The 20,748-nt window shown below is 43.6% G+C and overlaps 1 protein-coding gene across 1 annotated transcript in view; it reads right to left on the bottom strand.

Moving 5' to 3' along the window:
* Positions 1–2,781: 2,781 nt before the first annotated feature.
* Positions 2,782–20,748, bottom strand: part of LOC127005077 (agrin-like) — a 29,125-nt gene continuing 11,158 nt past the window's right edge. Inside the window, exons 3-9 of the mRNA XM_050873568.1 lie at positions 18,780–18,926; positions 16,065–16,244; positions 15,238–15,393; positions 11,780–12,007; positions 10,401–10,541; positions 9,035–9,190; positions 2,782–7,289 (exon numbers count right to left, since the gene is read on the bottom strand). Coding sequence (XP_050729525.1) covers positions 7,282–7,289; positions 9,035–9,190; positions 10,401–10,541; positions 11,780–12,007; positions 15,238–15,393; positions 16,065–16,244; positions 18,780–18,926 — 1,016 coding nt within the window. The 3' untranslated portion in view covers positions 2,782–7,281. The remainder of the gene's footprint in view (positions 7,290–9,034; positions 9,191–10,400; positions 10,542–11,779; positions 12,008–15,237; positions 15,394–16,064; positions 16,245–18,779; positions 18,927–20,748) is intronic.

Here is a 20,748-nt window from a genome sequence, read left to right as displayed (position 1 = left end):
CTCCCCCTTCCCCCTCCCTCCTTACCTCCCCTTCCCTTTCATTTCCCTCTCGCAAATTTCGCTATGGTGTAAGTGTCTTCCTTCTCTCCCTTTCCTCCCTTTATCTCTCCCTCTCCCTCCCTTCCCTCCCACCCCTTACCTTCCTTCATTCTCTTCCTTTCTCCTTCTCTCCTCTCTCCCTCTCTCCTTCTCTTGCTTTAATGGTCAGTGGTGTTACAAACAAAATGGGTTAAGAGAGAGAGAGAGAGAGAGAGAGAGAGAGAGAGAGAGAGAGAGAGAGAGAGAGAGAGAGAGAGAGAGAGAGAGAGAGAGAGAGAGAGAGAGAAGGGGGGAGAGAAAGTGATCCAACAGGTATACTTACAAAGAGGTTTAGGAGGAGAAGTAGGAGGAGGAGGAGGAGGAGGAGGAGGAGGAGGAAAAAGAGGAGAATATAGAAAACGGTTGATGACAAGTAGGATAAGAGGGACAGGTGAGGTAATTAACAAGGTGAACCCCCCCCTTCTCCCCTCCACCCCTCCCCCCCCCTTTACCTTCCTTACCTGAACTCCCCTACACGTTTCAACTTCCCCTCCTTTCCTCCCCTTCCTTCCCCGCCCCTTCCCCCATACCCCACCATCTCTCTTTCTTCCTCCCCCTTCCTCCCCCTTCCTTCCCCACGCCTCCTCCCATACCCCTAAATCTCTCTCTCTCTCTTTACCCTCCTCTCCCTTCCCTCCCCTTTGTCTTCCCGCCCTTCACCACTCTTTCCTCTTTCCTCCTCTTCTCTCCCTCTTCCCTCCACTTCCCCTTCCCTTCTTAACCTTTCCCTTCCGTCTTTTGTAGGGTGGTGGTGGTGGTGGTGATGGTGGTGGTGGTGGTGGTGGTGAAAAGGGCAGCGATGGGAAAAAAGTAACCCAACCACCTTGATATTCGAAGTAGTAGTAGTAGTAGTAGTGGTAGTAGTAGTAGTAGTAGTAGTAGATGATATTCAAGAACCATTTTCAACCAATTAATTATCGGGTTGCATTTGTAATTCTCCTCCTCCTCCTCCTCCTCCTTCTCCTCCTCCTCCTCCTCCTCCTCCTCCTCCTCTTCCTCCTCCTCCTCCTCCTCGTGGCCGAAACTCTCCACTGGACCGCCACCCCCGATTAGGTTTGTGCGGTTTGTGTGTGTGTGTGTGTGTGTGTGTGTGTGTGTGTGTGACGGAAGATAATATGAAAGATCGTATCCAACGCCCTTCCTTCCATCCTTCCTTCCTTCCTTCCTTCCTCTTGTTCCTCTTCCTTCTTCCTCCTCTTCGCTGTCATCATCATCATAATCATCATTCTTTTTGACATTTATACTTCATCCTCATTCTTGAAAATCATTCATATATTTCTTATCTAATGTATATATTCAAAACGCACACACACACACACACACTCACACACACACACACACACACACACACACACACACACACACACACACACACACACACACACACACACACACAAAGGGATGAGATGACACACAGAAGGCAACACAAACAGGTCTTCCATCATTCCTGCAACTCAAGACAACACTACGAGTCACCACACACACACACACACACACACACACACACACACACACACACACACACACCTGGGATGCTTTTTTTCTCTCTCTCTTCGTGCAACACTATATCTCACGCAACACAATCGCCTCACAGAATAGTAATACACAAGAGTTAGTGATCATGTGTTCACGCCATTCGATACAAGAAAGAAGAAAGTAAGAAATAATAAATAAAAAATCAGAAAGAAAGAGAGGCTGGAAGGAAGGAAGATAAGAAAGAGAAAGAATAAGAAAGAAAGGGAAAGAAGGAAGGAAATTAAAGAAAGGAAGACCAAAAGAAAATAAGAAAGAAACAACGGAAGAAAGAAAAATAAGTGACAAAGCAGGAAGGAAGGAAAGAAAGAAAGAAGGAAAGAAAGGATGAAGAAAAGAGAAAGAATGAATGAATGAATTTATCTATTTGTTTATTTATGAATGAAGCAAAGAAAGACAGATAGACAGACAGACAAACAGACAGACAGAGAAACAGACAGATAGACAGACAGATAGACAGACAGACAAACAGACAGACAGAGAAACAGACAGACAGACAGAAAGAAAGAAAAAAAGAAAAATAAGTGATTAGTAATTAAAAACACGAAATTTACGCGTCATTCGTCATTGTTGTTGTTTTTTACTAAATTCATGAAGGAAATAGTATAAAAAAAGAAACACTTAGTCATTTAAGATAATATAATTGTGTGTGTACATAAACGAAACAAAAACGATAGTAATAATGATAATAATAATAATAATAATAATAATAATAATAATAATAATAATAATAATAATAATAATAATAACAATAATAATAATAATAATAATAACAGTAATACCAATAATAATAAAGAGTAGAAGAATACTAATAAGAGTAAGTACCTAATTAAAATTCCTTATAATACTAAAGCAAAAAATTAGACCACATGGTAATATATAAAGTTTTCATTAATCAAAACCATTTCATAATTCAAACCTTCTTAGTCTAATAACAGTCTAACTCCTAATGCCTCCACGCAGCAAGGAACGTCTCAAGCAACACAGCAGTAACACCCTCACGCGGAAAGCAACACAAACACAACACTCTGAAATTACCAACACAAAAACTGCAACGAAAAGAGAGCTATAGCAACACTTATTTATTTGTTTTCTCTGTGTTTTGTTGTTGTTGTTTTTTGTTGCATTATATTCCATCTATAGGTTGTTGTTGTTGTTTTGTTTTTTGGGGGTTCTTTCTTTTCTTTCTTTTCTTTCTCTTTTCTTCCTCCCATTTTCTTTCATATTTGTTTCCTTCTCAGTCTTTCCTTTATTTTCCTTATTTTTCCCTCTTTATTCCATTGTTTTCCTTCTTATTCCTTTTTTTCATTTTCCTTTGATTCATTCTTTTCCTCATTCCTTTCTTTCCTTCCCTATTTTTCTTTCATTTTATTCATTTACTTGCATCTTCGTAATTCTTCCTTTTCTTCCTTATTATTTTTTTTCATTTTATTCATTTACTTACATTTTCGCTGTTTATCTTTTTCTTCACATTCTCTTTCTTTCTCATACATTTCCTGATCTTGTTCATTTACCGACATTTTCTCTTTTCTTTTTTTCCTTCCTTTCCGTTTTCTTCTTTTACTTATTTTCCTTTGTGTTCGTTTTCTTACATTCGGACTCATTTTCTTGCTCTTGTTCCAGTTTTCCCTTCCTTTCCGTTTTCTTCATTTACTCATTTACCTTCTTCGTTTACTTACACTGACTCATTTTCTTTACATAATCGCTTGCCTTTGTTATCCGTTCCTTTGCCTCACTCACGTTCCTTTACTGACTCTTCTTTTGCTTCATTCTCCTTCGCCTCTTTTTCCACCCTTGTGTCATGAAAAGAAAGAAAAGTACAACCCGGTGCTTTTGTTATCTTTTTTTTTTACATTATACATTCTTATTTTTCCTTACAATCTTTTTTTTTCCTAAGCTACAAAAGAGCGTTCTAAAAATTGTCTATCGTCTTTTTTTCTACTATTTTTTTCTCTATTATCTCTAGTTAAAATTTGAAGCATAAGTTTTTTTTTATAATATAACTTCAATAAAATAGTTTTCTAATGTGTTTTTTTTTTTTGTGTGTGTGTGTGTGTGTGTGTGTGTGTGTGTGTGTGTGTGTGTGTGTGTGTGTGTGTGTGTGTGTGTGTGTTTACTCTTATTGCTGTATATCAATATCTGTGTTTCTTTTTGAGTGTTCCATAGCGTTTGTTTGTTTGTTTTCTAGTGTTTGATAAGATGCTGTTTCCCATGATTTGTGTTTCAAGTAGTAGTAGTAGTAGTAGTAGGAGGAGGAGGAGGAGGAGGATGGGTATTGTAATGATTATTTTCTGTTTGCTTAGTGTTGCAGTGTTCCAAATGAGTTCTAAGAGTGCTAAGTGGTGTTGGTTAGCGTTTCATAATGTGCTCTCTAAGTTACTGTGTTGTTGTGTTCCATAATGTGTTTCTCTATAATATTACGTAGTGTTGCGGTGTTCTTAGAGGTCCCATTTGTGTTTCAGAAGTGTTTCGTGGCATAGGTGCAGTGTTTCATAATCTGAGCTTTAAGTTGTGTCTAGTATAGGTGTTCTTGTGTTTGATATGTGTTTCTATAATATTTTGAGGTGTTGCAGTGTTTTAAAAAGGGTTATATATGTGTTTCGTTTTATTGATTAGTGTTTCATAATATGTACTTCAAGAATTCCTGTATTAGAGAGACAAGTTTGTGTTCCATGTGTTGCAATGTTAAAAAAATAAGCCCCAGATGTTTTTTTTTTTTTTTACAACAAAGGAGACAGCTCAAGGGCACAAAAAAAGGAAACAATAAAAAAAAAGCCCGCTACTCGCTACTTCTATAAAAAAATCAAAAGACGTGTATTCGAGGAATGTTTCAAAGTGTTGCATTAGTGTTTCATGATGTATAATGGAGAGGAGGTTCTGTATATGATGGGTGTTGCGCTCTGTTATATGTTCCTGTAATCGTTCATCGTGATGTTGCAGTGTTCTAAAAGGAGGTTCCAGATGTGTTCAAGAAGTGTTCCATAGTGTTGTCCCCTTGTGTTGGGTCATGTTTTATAATGGGTCTTTGATGGATATAATTTTGTTCTATGTGTTTCTGTAGTTCTCCATAGTGTTGCAGTGTTCTAAAAGGAGGCTCCAGACGTGTACTAGAAGTGTTTCACAGTGTGTCCCCTTGTGTTGGGTCATGTTTTATAATGGGTCTTTGATGGATATAATTATCTTTTATGTGTTTCTGGTAGTTTTCCAAAGTATTGCAGTGTTCCAAAAGGAGGCTCCAGACGTGTTTTAGAAGTGTTCCATATTGTCGCCTTGTGTTGGGTCAGTCAAGTGTTGCGGCCGGCCTATTGGGGGGCTCAGGTGAGGGGGGAGAGGGAGGACAGGTGAGTTGAAGTTCATTAAGTCTCAGGTGAGTTAGGTTAGGTTAGGTTAGGTTAGGTTAGTTGTTAAGCGGTTAGTTTAAGCGGGTTAGTTAAGCTGGAATGGGTTAATAAAGAGAGCTAGGTCTTTTACATTCTTATTTCTTTCTTTCTTTTTCTATTTAATGATCTCCCTTTTTTCTCTGTCTTCCTTTCATTTTAATTACGTCTGTCTGTCTGTCTATTTTCCAGCCATTATAAAACCCTAACAACACTCTTTTTCTCTTTTAATCAACTCTACTCTCTCTCTCTCTCTCTCTCTCTCTCTCTCTCTCTCTCTCTCTCTCTCTCTCTCTCTCTCTCTCTCTCTCTCTCTCTCTCTCTCTCTCTCTATCTATCTATCTTTCTCTCTTCCTTACATACAACCTAACTCACTCACTCACTTTTGTTCTCTCTCCCTCTCTTTTTTCTCTATCTATCTATCTATCTATCTATCTATCTATCAATCTATTCAACCATCTCCCAAACCTCATAAGACCCTCAACTAAACTAACCCACTTTCAACTGTCATTCCTATCCATCAACTCACTCCATTCCCCCTCACTCCCCTTCACACTCCCCCTCTCTCTCTCTCTTCCTCAGGTGTCACCCCCAACTCCACTCGTCAGTTCGCCCTAGCCACCCCCTCCTCGCCCACCGTCAGCGCCGCCTACAGGGTCCGTTGCCGACCTTGGTGATATCGTGGCCGGAGCGACAGGCGTGGAGGATGAGGTGGCAGTGATTGAGGTAAGTCACCCCGTCACTGCCGCAAACGAGCTCCCGAGTGTTATCGTCGCAGCGGCCACACAAGCGAGGGTCAGGTTCTGCGAGGTGTTGAAGGAAATGGAGGAGGAGGAGGAGAAGGAAGAGGAGTAAGGAGACAAAGATAGAGAGAATGACGAAAGCGAGAGAGAGAGGAAAGGAAGAAGAGAAGCAAAGTAAGGGATAAAAAACATAAAAGGATGATGGAAAGAAGAATTAAAATGGAAGAGAGGAAGAGGAGGAGGAGGAGGAGAAGTAAGGAGACAAAGATAGAGAGAATGACGAAAGCGAGAGAGAGGAAAGGATGAAGAGAAGCAGAGTAAGGGATAAAAAAAACATAATAAGATGACGGAAAGAAGAAGGAAAATGGAAGAGAGGAGAAGGAGGAGTAGGAGGAGGAGGGGAGGAAGAAGATGCGGAAGGAACAGAATGAAGAGCGATTTTGTGGTTGAAGAGGAAGAGGAGGAGGAGGAGGAGGAGGAGGAGGAGGAGGAGGAGGAGGAGGAGGAGGAGGAGGAGGAAGGATAGTGGTCAGAGAGAAGAAGAGAACAAGGACAAGGAGAAGAAATTACGTGGAAAAAGTAAGCCAAGGGGGGAGAGAGAGAGAGAGAGAGAGAGAGAGAGAGAGAGAGAGAGAGAGAGAGAGAGAGAGAGAGAGAGAGAGAGAGAGAGAGAGAGAGAGAGAGAGAGAGAGAGAGAGAGAGAGAGAGAGAGAGAGAGAGAGAGAGAGAGAGAGGTCATTATAAGCATCACACATCCACAACGCAATCACGCAACACTAATAAGATGTTAATGTTAGTAATCACAGCAGGTAATTATTTTGTTATTCAGGTTAAAACAACAACAACAACAATTAGTAGTAGAAGTGGTGGTAGTAGTAGTAGTAGTAGTAATAGTAGTAGTAGAGGAGGTCGTTCGAAAAAGTGGAAAATTAAGATCAAGGTTTAATGGAGGAGGAGGAGGAGGAGGAGGAAGACGATTAAGGAGGAAGGAAGAAACGCAGGAGGAGAAAAGGAGGAGGAGGAGGAGGAGGAGGAGGAAGAGGTTAAAGCATTACTACTAAATTAAAAGAAACTAATACTATTCTTCATGCAGGAGGAGGAGGAGGAGGAGGAAGAGGAAGAGGAAGAGGAAAAAGCAAAAGAACTAGAACAAGAAAAAAGAAAAAAAAAAGAAAAATAAGCTAAAAACACTACACACTTAAGCTTAAGCTCTCTACGATGGTGCTGGACGGTGGTGCTTAGTGCTGATTCTAAGCTTGAGGCGCGGTGCTGAGGCGGTGCCGAGGAGGTGCTGATGGTGCTGACGTGGTGGTGGAGGCGGGCGAGGCTTCAAAGCGGGGCATGTGCTGAAGGTGCTGGCAGTGCTGAGCGAGGCGCGGTGCTGAGTGCTGAGCGAGGGATGGTGATGCTGAGTGCTGGAGAGATGAGAGGATAGGGTGCTGGTGGTGGTTGTGGTGGTGGTGGTGCTAAGAGGTGGTGGTGATGGTGCTGGTGGTGCTGGTGGTGCTGGTTCTCACGGTGGTGGTGCTGGTGGTTGTGGTGCTGGTGACTCAATGCTCTGTGCGTGGCAAGAAACACTTCATAAATCTAAGCAAGAACACTACAATAAGCAACACAATAACAACACAAGCAAGTCAAGAAGAATAACAATATAAACAAAAGCATAACGCAATACACTTGTGGGGTTCAGAGGAAAAAAAAACATTGCAGCTTAGAATAGATTATATGGACTAAGCAAAAATAAAAAGAAAAGGAGATAACAACGACAGCAGAAGCAACACAACAACAACACAAGCAAATCAAGAAGCATAACAATATAAACAAAAGCATAACGCAATACACTTTTGGGGTTCAGAGGAAAAAAAAAATATTGCAGCTTAGAATAAATTAAATGGACTAAGCAAAAATAATTAAGAAAAGGAGATAACAAGAAGTGACTTATATAAGGAAAAGGTGTTTGGCAAAGGAGGATAGAAAAACTTAAAAGCGAACAGCAAAAGAGAGGATATATAATAGACTAATAGCGAATAACAAAAAGAAAAAAAAACTCCACATTAGCCAAAAGCAGAAATTACAGCTAACAGTCTAATGGTCACGGAAGCAACCTGCCCCGATCAACCAATCAACCAAGGAAGTAATTTGTTAACCACCTAATGAGAAGCACGAGAAGTAAAAACATAAGAGAGAAAAGTGATAAAGAAAAATAAAGCAAACGTTGGAAGGAGTGGAGAAAGGGGAGAAAAGGGAGAGAAGAAGCGAAATGATACGAAGAAGAGAGGGAGAAAGGAAGGAAAAATGATGGGAGAAAAGGGAGAGAAGAAGCGAAATGATACGAAGAAGAGAGGGAGAAAGGAAGGAAAAATGATAAAGGAAAATAAAGCTAGCGATGAAGGGAATGGAGAAAGAGGAAGAAAAAGGAGAGAAGAAGCGAAATGATGAGAAGAGAGGAAGAAAGGAAAGAAAGAAAGAAGAAAGAAAATAAATGGGAAAGGGACAGTGAAACAGGAGATAAGAAAACGAGAGGTGAGAGAAATAAAATAAAACGGAAGATAGACGGGACAGAGAGCGAATAGAAGAAGAGAGGAAGGAAGGAAGGAAGTAGAGAGGGAAAGGGAAGAGGAAACGAAAGATGGAAGGAATGGAGAAAAGAAAAGATAGGCTGATGAAGAAGAGAGCTAAGAAAAAAGGAAATAGAAAAGGGGAGGGTTAACAAAGAGAAAAGTGGAAGAAATGGAAAAGCAAGAGAAGAAAATCGAAGCAAAAACCGAAGTGAGGGAAAGAAAATGGAAAGGAAGAAGGAAGGAAATACGGATAAAATGAACGCAACGATAGAAAAGGAGAAAAAAGAGGAAGATAAAAGGGAGAAAAGGAAAGATAGACAAAAGAAGGAGAGAAGGAAGGAACAAGAAAAAAACTACGCAATGATAGAAAAGGAGGAAAAAAAGAGAAAGTTGAATAAAAGGGAGAAAAGGAAAGATAGACAAAAGAAGGAAAGAAGAAGGAAGGAACGAAAAAAAAAAACTACGCAATGATAGAAAAGGAGAAAAAAAGAAAATAAGATAAAAGGGAGAAAAGGATACAAGATGTGAAAAGAATAGGAAATGAGAGGGAGAAAGGAAACAGGGGAAAGTGAAAAAAGCGAAAAAGAACGCGAAAGTTAAATGGAAAAATATTAAAATGGACAAAACAAAAGAATTAAACAAAGCGAAGGAGAAAGGAAGGCAGAAAAAAAAAGAGCTACCCCACCACAACCACAACCACAACCACAACCAAAGCAAAAGCTACCACACGTACACTACTCACTGCAGGGTCCGTCGTAGAGCTTGAGCAGGCCTTGGTTGTAGCAGATGGCGGCGTCGAATTGGCACTGGTTCCTGTAGGTGATGCCGTCGCTGCCACAGAGGGCCTGGCCGTTGGTGGCGCAGCGGCGGGGGGCGCACTCCGGCTTCTCCACGAACACTGAGGGCGGTGAGAGGAACAGTGCTGCCAACTCAAAATTTATAAATCCGCTAGGAAAGCCTAAAAAATCCCCCAGATGATAGGTGATACTATAAAAATTTCCCGCTAGATTGGACTTGAAAATCCGCTAGTTACTCTTGTCAGTTCTACGATTTTTCCGCTAGATTCACATGCAATTCCGCCAGATCTAGTGAAAAATCCGCTGAAATGGCATCACTGGAGAGGAAGGAAGACGTTATGTAGCTGTATAGGGTTATGTGTTTATTCGTGACTCTTTTGGCAACTTGGCGCCCATGATCTAGCTTGGCGAACTCTCCTCCTCTATTGCTGTGGTTAGCGTTATATAGTTGTATAGTTATGTATTTATATGGTGGGAATAAGTAGGGATTTCTGGGCCTGTTGATGAGTTATGATGACGGTTGTTTTATTTGTAGGTTTAAATGTACTTTTTAATTCATCTTTCTTCCTTTAGTAGTGTTTTTGTGTGTGTGTTTTATGCTTTGTTAATCCATCTCCTCTTCCTCCTCCTCTCCATTATCCTCTCGTCATTCTCATCCTCTTCCTTCTTCTCCTCGTCACCATCATTCTCATCTATGATTTAACTCACCTAACAGACAGACAGACAGGTAGACAGATGCATACAGACAGACAGACAGACAAAAGCAGGCAGGCAGACAGACATAAAAGCGACTCCTCCCCCCCCACACACACACCTGAACACACACAACCCATCAAAACAAACATCTATGATTTAACTCACCTAACAGACCGACAGACAGGTAGACAGATGCATACAGACAGACAGACAGACAAAAGCAGGCAGGCAGACAGACATAAGGGCACCCCCCCCACACACACACACCTGAACACACACAACCCATCAAAACAAACATCTATGATTTAACTCACCTAACAGACCGACAGACAGGTAGACAGATGCATACAGACAGACAGACAGACAAAAGCAGGCAGGCAGACAGACATAAGGGCACCCCCCCCACACACACACACGTAAACACACACAACCCATCAAAACAAACACACAAGGATAGCGACGTGTATACACCCGACAATAACCAGTTTTTGTGGTGCCCTTGTGCTAAATAGTTAATCCCCATCCCATCCCCTCCCATCCTATCCCATACCATCAACAACAACAATACAACCTCAAATAACCCAATAGAGAACCATCAGCCCAGCCCACACTCACCGCAGGGGCCGTCATGCTTGCGCTGAACCGCCGGGTCCTTGCAGCGGGCGAGGAGGAGGAAGCAATCATTCGTATACGTGATGCCGTCAGAGCCGCACACAAGCCGCCGGGCCGTGTCGCATTGCAGGGAACAGTCCTTAGCTGGGGACGGAAGGGAGAGGCTGTATTAGTATGGGGAACAGTCTTTAGCTGGAGACGGGAGGGAGAGGCTGTATTAGTATGGGGAACAGTCCTTAGCTGGGGACGGGAGGGAGAGGTTGTATTAGTATGGGGAACAGTCCTTAGCTGGGGACGGAAGGGAGAGGCTGTATTAGTATCGGGAACAGTCTTTAGCTGGAGACGGGAGGGAGAGGCTGTATTAGTATAGGGAACAGTCTTTAGCTGGGGACGGAAGGGAGAGGCTGTATTAGTATGGGGAACAGTCCTTAGCTGGGGACGGGAGGGAGAGGCTGTATTAGTATGGGGAACAGTCCTTAGCTGGGGACGGGAGGGAGAGGCTGTATTAGTATGGGGAACAGTCCTTAGCTGGGGACGGAAGGGAGAGGCTGTATTAGTATGGGGAACAGTCCTTAGCTGGGGACGGAAGGGAGAGGCTGTATTAGTATGGGGAACAGTCCTTAGCTGGGGACGGAAGGGAGAGGCTGTATTAGTATCGGGAACAGTCCTTAGCTGGGGACGGGAGGGAGAGGCTGTATTAGTATGGGGAACAGTCTTTAGCTAGGGACGGAAGGGAGAGGCTGTATTAGTATGGGCTTAGCTGGGGACGGGAGGGAGAGGCTGTATTAGTATGGGGAACAGTCTTTAGCTGGGGACGGGAGAGAGACTGTATTAGTATGGGGAACAGTCTTTAGCTAGGGACGGAAGGGAGAGGCTGTATTAGTATGGGCTTAGCTGGGGACGGGAGGGAGAGGCTGTATTAGTATGGGGAACAGTCTTTAGCTAGGGACGGAAGGGAGAGGCTGTATTAGTATGGGCTTAGCTGGGGACGGGAGGGAGAGGCTGTATTAGTATGGGGAACAGTCCTTATCTGGGGACGGGAGAGAGACTGTATGGGGAACAGTCCTTAGCTGGGGACGGGAGAAAGAGGCTGTATTATTATGGGGAACAGTCCTTAGCTGGGGACGGGAGAAAGAGGCTGTATTATTATGGGGAACAGTCTTTAGCTGGGGACGGGAGGGAGGAAGGAAAAGAGGATGAGATGGTGGAGAAGGAGAAGAAAGATGAAGTGGTGATGTTGGAGTCACGAACATTATAAGAGATAGAAGGACGAGGAGAAAAAAAGGAAGATGAGACGGTGCAGAGGGATAGAGAAGAAGGATGCCCCTGAACTGACTCCTCTGGTGTAAAAAATAAAAAAATAAAAACACTATCACACTCACTACACACGCCGTCAGCCTTCTTCTCAAGCCCGGGGTTGCGGCACTTGGCCAGTTCGAGGTAGCAGTCGGAGCCGTAGGTGAGGTTGTTGGTGCCGCAAACGGGCCTAAACCCTCCATTGCAGGTGTCCGGGCAGCCCACGCTCACCACTGCGGAGGTCTGGGGCGGGGAGGACTGGTCGCTCTGGGTTTCCGTCGAGGGGCGTCTTCCGCTGGTACCCGTGAAGCCCGCTGTTGGGGCAGAAGGAGGAGGAGGATTAATACGTGGATGTAGAGTGGGGAGAAGAAGGATGAGGAAGAGGATTAGGAGGTGCAGAAGGAGAAGAAGAAGGAGGTAAAGAAGGATGAGTACATGTATAAGGAGGAGGAGGAGGAGGAGGAGGTGGTGGAGGAGGAGGGGAAAAAGGGATGGTGAGGTGTAGCAAGATAAAGAAAAGAAAAAATATGAGAAAGTGTAGAAGGATGAGGAAGAAGAGAATAAAGATATGTAAAAGGAAAAGAAAATGGAGTAGGAGGAAGAGGAGAAGAAGGAGGAGGTGTAGGTGGAGGAGAAGGAAGAGTAGAAGGTTACTGTAGAGGAGAAGAAGGAAAAGGTGTAGTAGTAGAAAGAGAGGGAGGACGAGCATCTCTAGTCTAATACATATCCATATACGAGAATCAAGGCGCCGTTTCATGCCCTTAGTACCGACAATGGGGATAGGAAAGTCAATAGCCCTCATCATCTTGATGATGCGGTTCAGTTCTGGTCACCTTACTATAGAATGGATATCAAAATGTTAGAATCGGTACAGAGAAACATGGATATACAGGCAACAGAAAGCCAATTGGCTCCTGACGAGGTTGCCCGCTCTAGTAATTTAATCTGCTCGACAGTCGCTTCGTGGCTGCAGAGCAGATGAAAGCGCTTCGGTATTCAGTTCACTCCTGACGCAGCGAAATTGCGGTCAATTCGATGTTTAAAGGAGCTGATGGTGCTCACACTTACTACTTCTGAGGGAAAATTGTTCCAATGACGGATGACTCGGTTTGAGAAAAAACTCCTGCCAATGGCGGTACTACAGCCCCTGGCCTGATTTGGCAGACAGTTATTTCTAGTTCTTAAGTTGTTTTGTTGCTCAAAAAACTTGCAGTGGTCGACGTTACTGAACTTCTTCAGGTACTTAAGGACCTGAATCATATCCCCTCTTAGGCGTCTCTTTTCCAGGGTAAAGAGGTTGAGTCGCTTGAGTCGTTCCTCGTACGGTTGAGCCCTCAAGGCTGGAATCATTTTCGTAGCGCGGCGCCGAACTCTATCTAATAAGTCAATGTCTTTCCTGTAATTAGGGGACCAAAACCGTACTGCATATTTGAGGTGAGGCCTTATCATTGAATTATACAAGGTTAACATTACTTCTGATGTTTTCCACTCGAAATTTCTTTCTATGAACCCGAGCATAGGATTGGTTTTGTTATATGCTTTTTTGCAGTGCTTTGCATATTTCAGGCCACTGCTGATGGTGACTCCAAGATCCGACTCCTCTTGCACGACCTGCAGAGGCCTCCCACGCATGATGTATGTGTGGTTACTATTTATGGACCCAAAGTGCTTGACTTTACATTTGTCGGCATTGAAGGACATTTGCCACTTTTCAGACAATTGGATGATTTGATCAAGGTCCTTTTGGATGATTTCGCAATCGGCCGTCGTGACGGCCCTTCCGCCCACCTTAGTGTCGTCTGCAAACTTCGATGGGGTGGATTTCAGTCCTGTTTCAGGATCGCTGATGTATTATATATAATAAAGAGAATGGGTCCCAGCACTGACACTTGAGGTACTCCAATAGTTACTGGAGGCCACTCGGAAGCCTGCCCGTTCAGTAACACTCGTTGTTTTCTGTCGGTGAGCCAATCTCTTATCCACGCGATCAGATTGGCTCCAATACCCGCTGACTGTAATTTCTTAAGCAGTCGCTCGTGTGGTACCTTGTCGAAGGCTTTTTGAAAATCCAGGTATATAACATCGCTTGGGATGTGTTCATCCCAGTTGGGAACCTTGGAAGAAGTCTTGTAGATATTTTAAACAGGAGCACATGTTTCTGAAACCGTGCTGGGTGTCGGAAATTATATTGTTGTCTTCTAAAAAACTGACAAATTTATATCTAATAATTTTCTCAAGGATTTTGCCTGCCACTGACGTTAAACTTATGGGCCCGTAGTTTAGTGCAACACTTTTATCTCCCTTTTTGAAAATCGGTGTTACGTTTGCCATTTTCCAGTCGTCGGGGACCTTCTTTAGTTGTACTGACCGGTTAAATATGCTGGTGAGTGGCTGGAGTATTTGCTGTTTAAGTTCTTTCAATAACCGCGGAGACAAGTTGTCGGATCCTGTTGACTTGTTCATGTCAAGCTTGTCAAGGTACTTTTTCACATCTTGGTCTGATATTGTGTCATTTACCAGGGGCGTAATCCCCCTCGGCGGGTCAGTGCCCTCGGGAATGGTCTCGACGTTCTCAACCGTGAATACGGATGCAAAGTTTTTGTTGAGAACGCTGGCCATGTGTTGACAGTCCTGTGTTAGCGATCCGGTCTCATCTGCCAGGGGACCAGTGGTGGAGAATGACTAAGATGATTCACGGGTTAAGACACTTGCCATATGAGGAATCCTCACGACTTAGAAAAATAAAACTTGCATTCTCTAGAAAGGCGCAAGGTCCAAGGAGACTTGATCGCGGTTTATAAATGGAAGAAGGACTTTAATAAGGGGGATATTAATAAAGTTTTAACGGTGAGAGAACCAGGTAGGACACGTAGTAACGGGTTTGAAATGAATAAATTCAGATTCAACATAGGTAAAAATTGACTTACCAACAGAGTGGTAGATGAGTGGAACAGGCTGGGTAGTCATGTGGTAAGTGCCAATACGATAGTCACATTCAAAAATAGACTAGATAAATTCATGGTTAGTGGTGTTAGGCGGGGTTAGTTTCACAGGAGCTGCATTGTACAAGCCCACCAGCCTTTTACAGACTCCTAGTGGTGTTAGGCGGGGTTAGTTTCACAGGAGCTGCATTGTACAAGCCCACCAGCCTTTTACAGACTCCAAGTGGTGTTAGGCGGGGTTAGTTTCACAGGAGCTGCATTGTACAAGCCCACCAGCCTCTTACAGACTCCTAGTGGTGTTAGGCGGGGTTAGGTTCACAGGAGCTGCATTGTACAAGCCCACCGGCCTTTTACAGACTCCAAGTGGTGTTAGGCGGGGTTAGGTTCACAGGAGCTGCATTGTACAAGCCCACCAGCCTTTAACAGACTCCTAGTGGTGTTAGGCGGGGTTAGGTTCACAGGAGCTGCATTGTACAAGCCCACCAGCCTCTTACAGACTCCTAGTGGTGTTAGGCGGGGTTAGTTTCACAGGAGCTGCATTGTACAAGCCCACCAGCCTCTTGCAGACTCCTTACGTGCTTATGTTAAACTTTCAGACCTACCGCACGGTTCTTCGCGTCGCAGGGTGATTTCTTTGTTGCGACAGATGGCAATGGACAGTTCGCACTTGCTGTGGTACGTGACACGGTCCGAGGCGCACACAGGGTCAAAGGTGTTACTGCAGGTCCTTTGACATATGTCCCTTGGCGCTTCCCCTTCTGTGCGTGGAGAGAGCAAGGATAGAGAGACACCCTAAGAACAACTAACATAGAGTACCTTAAAAAGCTAGCATTTTTTATTAAGCGTTTATCTCAGAAAACATTTTATACAGTGTTTTCAGGGGTAACATTAATTAAGGGTGGTATTGTCAGACGCTTCCACCCCCCCATACCAACTATTTTCAAAGGCGTGATTCCTTTAGGTTCACGGTACAGAGGAAGGGTGAAACTACCACCAGGATCATGAAACTACCCCTGGAAAAGACCCACAGCGCCTACAAAAGCCTTGCCAAATACGTGTGCTTGGACGCTGAAATATTTAGTGGTTCCATATTCTCAAACGCCTCGCCGCTCATGCATTCACATTTGACAGGGCTTTGGTAGGGGCTTCGGAGATTTCCAGAGGTACTTTTATGACCCTGGTAGTAGTCTGACCCTTCTTCTGTACCCTGAACCTAAAAAAAAAAACTCATTAGAACCCAATTGATATCCTTTTCGGCCTCTGGAAATAGTTGATGCAGGGAGGTCGAAGCGCCTGAAAATGCCGATCGAGGCCTTTATTTAGTTTCATCCCCTACCGCAGTCCTATAATTCCTTCCCCTTCTGTCTCTCTCCGGCATATGACCACAGATGTTGCGCCGACTAAACGAAACTTTCCAACTATCCCCTACCGCAGGCATTCTCATAGCGGATGTCGATTTTGGGTCCCCCGCTTTCCACGTTCTTGCAGCTGGCGGCCTTCAGGAGACACTCGTTGTTGTAGGTGACGCCGTCCGACCCACACACGGGGAGATAGATCTTGGTGCAATCCTCACGACAGCGGCTGGACGATGCTTCTCCTCCTCCTTGCACTGTAAAAATTGTAGGGTATAAAAAGGGTGGCTTTGATTCTGGGGACTATGGTTTGATTTCGAGTTAAAACACCCTTAACCTCACCAGTACCCCTTTCAGTCAGGAGGCGAGGTACGTTAAGTGCAAATATATCGTACCCAGAATGTGAAAGATGAATATAAACAGCGAGAAAAACACAAACAGAAGAGGAACCAGTAGGCCTACCCCTTTCAGTCAAGAGGCGAGGTACGTAAGGGCAAATATATCGTACCCAGAATGTGAAAAATGAATATAAACAGCGAGAAAAACACAAACAGAAGAGGAACCAGTAGGCCTACCCCTTTCAGTTAAGAGGCAAATATATCGTACCCAGAATGTGAAAGATGAATATAAACAGCGAGAAAACACAAAAACAAGAGGAAAAGGAAGGAGGAAAGGAAGGAAGAATACGAACAAGGTGGATAAGTGGAGGTGATAAGAGTCGGGAAGTGGATGAGGTGGGTGGGTGGATCGGTGGTGGTGGTGGAGTGGTGGATCCTGTTCGCGTAATTGTCTGTTTCACCACCGCTATCTCCTCCTCCTCCTCCTCCTCCTCCTCCTACACCTCTTGCTCCCGGCATAAATATCCTCGCCTCCACATACCTCCATACCTGTCGTTTCCTCCTCTTCCACTTTTTACTCCCCTCCTCTTCCCTCCTTCCCCTCCACCTCTTGCTCTCCACTGTCTCTTCCTTTGGTTCTCTTATTTTTCCTTCTCCTCCACTTCCCTCCCTTCCTTTGCCTATCCCTCCACCTCCTTCTCCCTTCTGTTCCACTTTTTACTTCCCTTCTCCATCCTTACACTCCACTTCACTCCCTTTCACTGTTTCTCTTCCCTTCCCTTCCACATACCTACTGTTCCTTTCCCTTCCCTTACATACCCTTCCATTCTCTCCCCTTCCATCCCTTCTACTCCCCTTCCTTTTCACTTTCCTTCCTTCCCTTCCCTTCCAGTCCTTTCTATTTCCCTCCATTCCTTTGCTATCCCTTCCCTTCCCTTCCCTTACTTACCCATCCATTCTCTCCCCTTCCATCCCTTCTATTTCCCTTCCTTTCCACTCTCCTTCCCTTCCTTCCCTTCCAGTCCTTTCTATTTCCTTCCATTCCCTTGCTATCCCTTCCCTTCCCTTCCCATCCCTTCCCCTTCTATCCTAACCTTTCACAGTTCACTTGCTTCCCCTCCCCTCCCATCCCCTCCCTCCCCACACACACACATGATGCACTCAATCCATAACCTCCCCTTCCCTTCCCACTCCTTCCTCTCCACTCCCCTTCTTACGTAACCAACCCATTCCCCCGCCTCCCTTCCCCTCCCCACACACACACACACACACACACAATACCCTACGTCGATAACCTCCCCACCTCCTTCTCTCCCTCTCTTCATCTCCCTCCCTCCTCGTCATCCCCTCTGCGTATTTCAACATCATATTTATACCTGTTCCACTATCCCTCCCTCCCTCCCTCCCTCCCTCTCCTTCCTTCCCCTTCTCCACTCCCTTTTTTTCAACCTCTCCCTCCCTGAACCATCTACAAATATATCGTCTACGTTATATTCTCATTTTACGTCGTTTTCTAGTAATTGCGTTTCCAATAATGGCGTTCTCTCTTCCATTACGTTTTAATATATATAAATTACCTCATATATCGTGTTTTTTAATCCTGGTTTTTTTTTATGTTGCGTTATCTTTTACTACGTTCTTTTTTTTTACGTTCTTTTTTTATTTCGTTTTTTCTTATTACGTTCTCATATCGTCCGTTTTCTAGGATTACGATATCTTAAGTTACGGTATCTTATGTCGCGTTCTAGTTATTTACGTTCTCGAGTTGCGTTGTTTTATATTCCGTTTTTTTTTATTATCATTACGTTCTGTTGACTACTACGTTCTCTTACATTACGATCTCTTTCACTGCGTTCTTATACTACGTTCTCTTACATGAGTTTCCCTCTGTTTGGTTATCTTGTACTACGTCTTAAATTGCGTTCTCATCACGCTCCCTTATATTACATTCAAAGTACGTTCTTACATTACGTTCTCTTATCTTACGTTCTCTTATTTTATGTTCTCTTATGTTCTCTTATCATATGTTCTCTTATCTTACGTTATGTTACGTTCTCTTATCTTACGCTCTCATATTTTCCGTTCCCTTATCTTATGTTTTCTTATCTTATGTTATTTATCTTATGTTTTCTTATCTTATGTTTTCTTATCTTATGTTCTCTTATCTTACTTTATCTTACGTTATCTCACCTTACTTTATCTTATCTTACGTTATCTTATATTAAGTTATCTTATATTACGTTATTTTGTCATCATGCTCTCTTATCTTACGTTTTCTTATCTTACGTTCTCTTATATTACGTTATCATATTATCTTATGCTTTCTTATCTTACGTTTTCTTATCTTACGTTCTCTTATATTACGTTATCATGTTATCTCATGCTTTCTTATCTTAAGTTTTCTTATCTTATTCCTTATATTACGTTCACTGTACCCTCCCGCGTGACACCCACCGCACGGCCCGTCATTCTGCTTGCCGAGGCCGGGCAGCGAGGCGCAGGCGGCCCTGAAAAGCTGGCACTCGTTCCTGTACACCACGTTGTTGGTGCCGCACACGGGGCGCACGGTGTCGGGGCAGGTGTTGGGGCACCGCTCCCTCTCTGGCGGTGGTGGTGGAGGTGCGGGAGGAGGAGGGGGAGGGAGAAAAAGGTGGAAATTAGTGATGGTGGTGGTGGAGTTTGGTGATGGTGATGTGGGTTGGGGTGAGGATGTGGAAACATGGAAACGTAGAAAGACAGGCAACATAAAGCCTTTTGGCTCATTACGAGGTTGCCTGCTGTAGAGCCGTGATCAGCCTGGCAGTCACTTGGTTCCTGCAGAGCAGATCAGAGCACTTCATTGCGTATTTTCAGTCTACTTCTGTTGTCACGAAGTATTGGTCGATGCGATATTTATAAAGAGTTGATGGTTTCCGCACTTACTACTTCAGCAGGGAGGTCGTTCCAATGGCGTATGACTAAGTTAGAGAAGAAACTCCTACCATGCAATGTCTGTGTTGCATCGCTTCGCTTGAATGGGTAAACCGTTTTTTCTAGTTCTTGAGTTGGTCTGTAGTTCAAAGATCTTGAAGTGGTCGACGTTACTGAATTTCTTTAGGTACTTGAAGACCTGCATCATATCCCCCCGCAGGTGTCTCTTTTCCAGCGTGAAGAGGTTGAGTCGCCTGAGTCGTTCTTCATGCGGCAGGGCCCTCAAGGGTGGAATCATCATCGTAGCGCGTTGCTGAATTCTTTCTTGTAATTCAATTCAATTAGGGGACCAGAATTGTACCGCATACTCGAGGTGAGGTCTTACCATTGAGTTATATAAGGATAGCATTACTTCCGGCGTCTTACATTTGAAGTTTCTTGATATAAACCCGAGCATAGTGTTGGCTTTGTTATATGCTTTTTTACAGTGTTTTGCATGTTTTACGTCTGATTGTGACTCCAAGATCCAAATTCTCCTGAACGACCTGTAGAGGCTTCCCACGCGTGTTGTATGTATGGTTACTATTTCTGGAGGAGAAGGATAAAGAGTCGAGTAGAGGAAACGAAGGAGGAGGAGATGGTGAGGGGAAGGGAGAGAAGAAGGATGACGGTGGTTGGAAGATGTGAGTTGAGGTGAGAAGAGGAGGAGGGTAAGAAGGAGAAGGTGAAGGGCAAGAAGAAACGGCGAAGCAGAAGGAGGATCAGGAGGAGGAGGAGAATCAAAAGGAAGGGGAGGAAAGGCGAGAAGAATGAAGGGTAGAGGTGAAGATAGGTACGATAAGAAAATGATAGGGAATGAAACAACGAGGAGACGGAGGAGAATAAGGCAAAAAGAGAGATAGAGACAGAGAAGAAAGATAAATGAAAATATATGAAGAGAGAAAAAGTAAAATATAGAGGTAAAAAAAAAGAGCAGTTAAAACAAAAATCGAAAGGAATTAGTGAGAAAAAGGAAAAGAGAAGTAATACATAGCAAAGATACTAAAGTTATTGATGAAAAAAATGATGAAAATTAAAATGGGTAAAACAAACGTATAGATGAGAGAAAAAAATAAACAAGAAATGAGAGGATGGCGGCAAGACAGAAAAAAAGTATGTTTGCGGATGTCATAAGGAAACAGGTTCCTGGTCTAAGGCGTGAAAATTTTAACACAAAACCTTTAGACGACGAACAACGAAATAAAGATATACAGAAAATTTCAAGAGTGAGAAAACTGTTGCCAAAGAACCGGGTTTGTGCACAGGAACATAAGTCGACAGGTTGCTAATTAAGAAATGACTAAGATTAACCCGTCCGCTGCCATTGGCACGGATTTGGCCTTCCCTGGTAGCCTGGTAACATATAGTCCCAGGGAGATATTCATAAGGTTTTGTTGGTAAGAGAACCGGGTAGGACACGAAGTAATGGGTTTAAACTGGATAAATTCACATTCAACAGGGACATAGGCAAAAA

Source organism: Eriocheir sinensis, chromosome 29 (genome assembly GCF_024679095.1).
Source record: "Eriocheir sinensis breed Jianghai 21 chromosome 29, ASM2467909v1, whole genome shotgun sequence".
In the NCBI taxonomy this organism is placed as follows: domain Eukaryota; kingdom Metazoa; phylum Arthropoda; class Malacostraca; order Decapoda; family Varunidae; genus Eriocheir; species Eriocheir sinensis.
The sequence above is the reverse complement of the archived record's forward strand: the minus strand, read 5'-3'. Positions and strand labels throughout refer to the sequence as shown.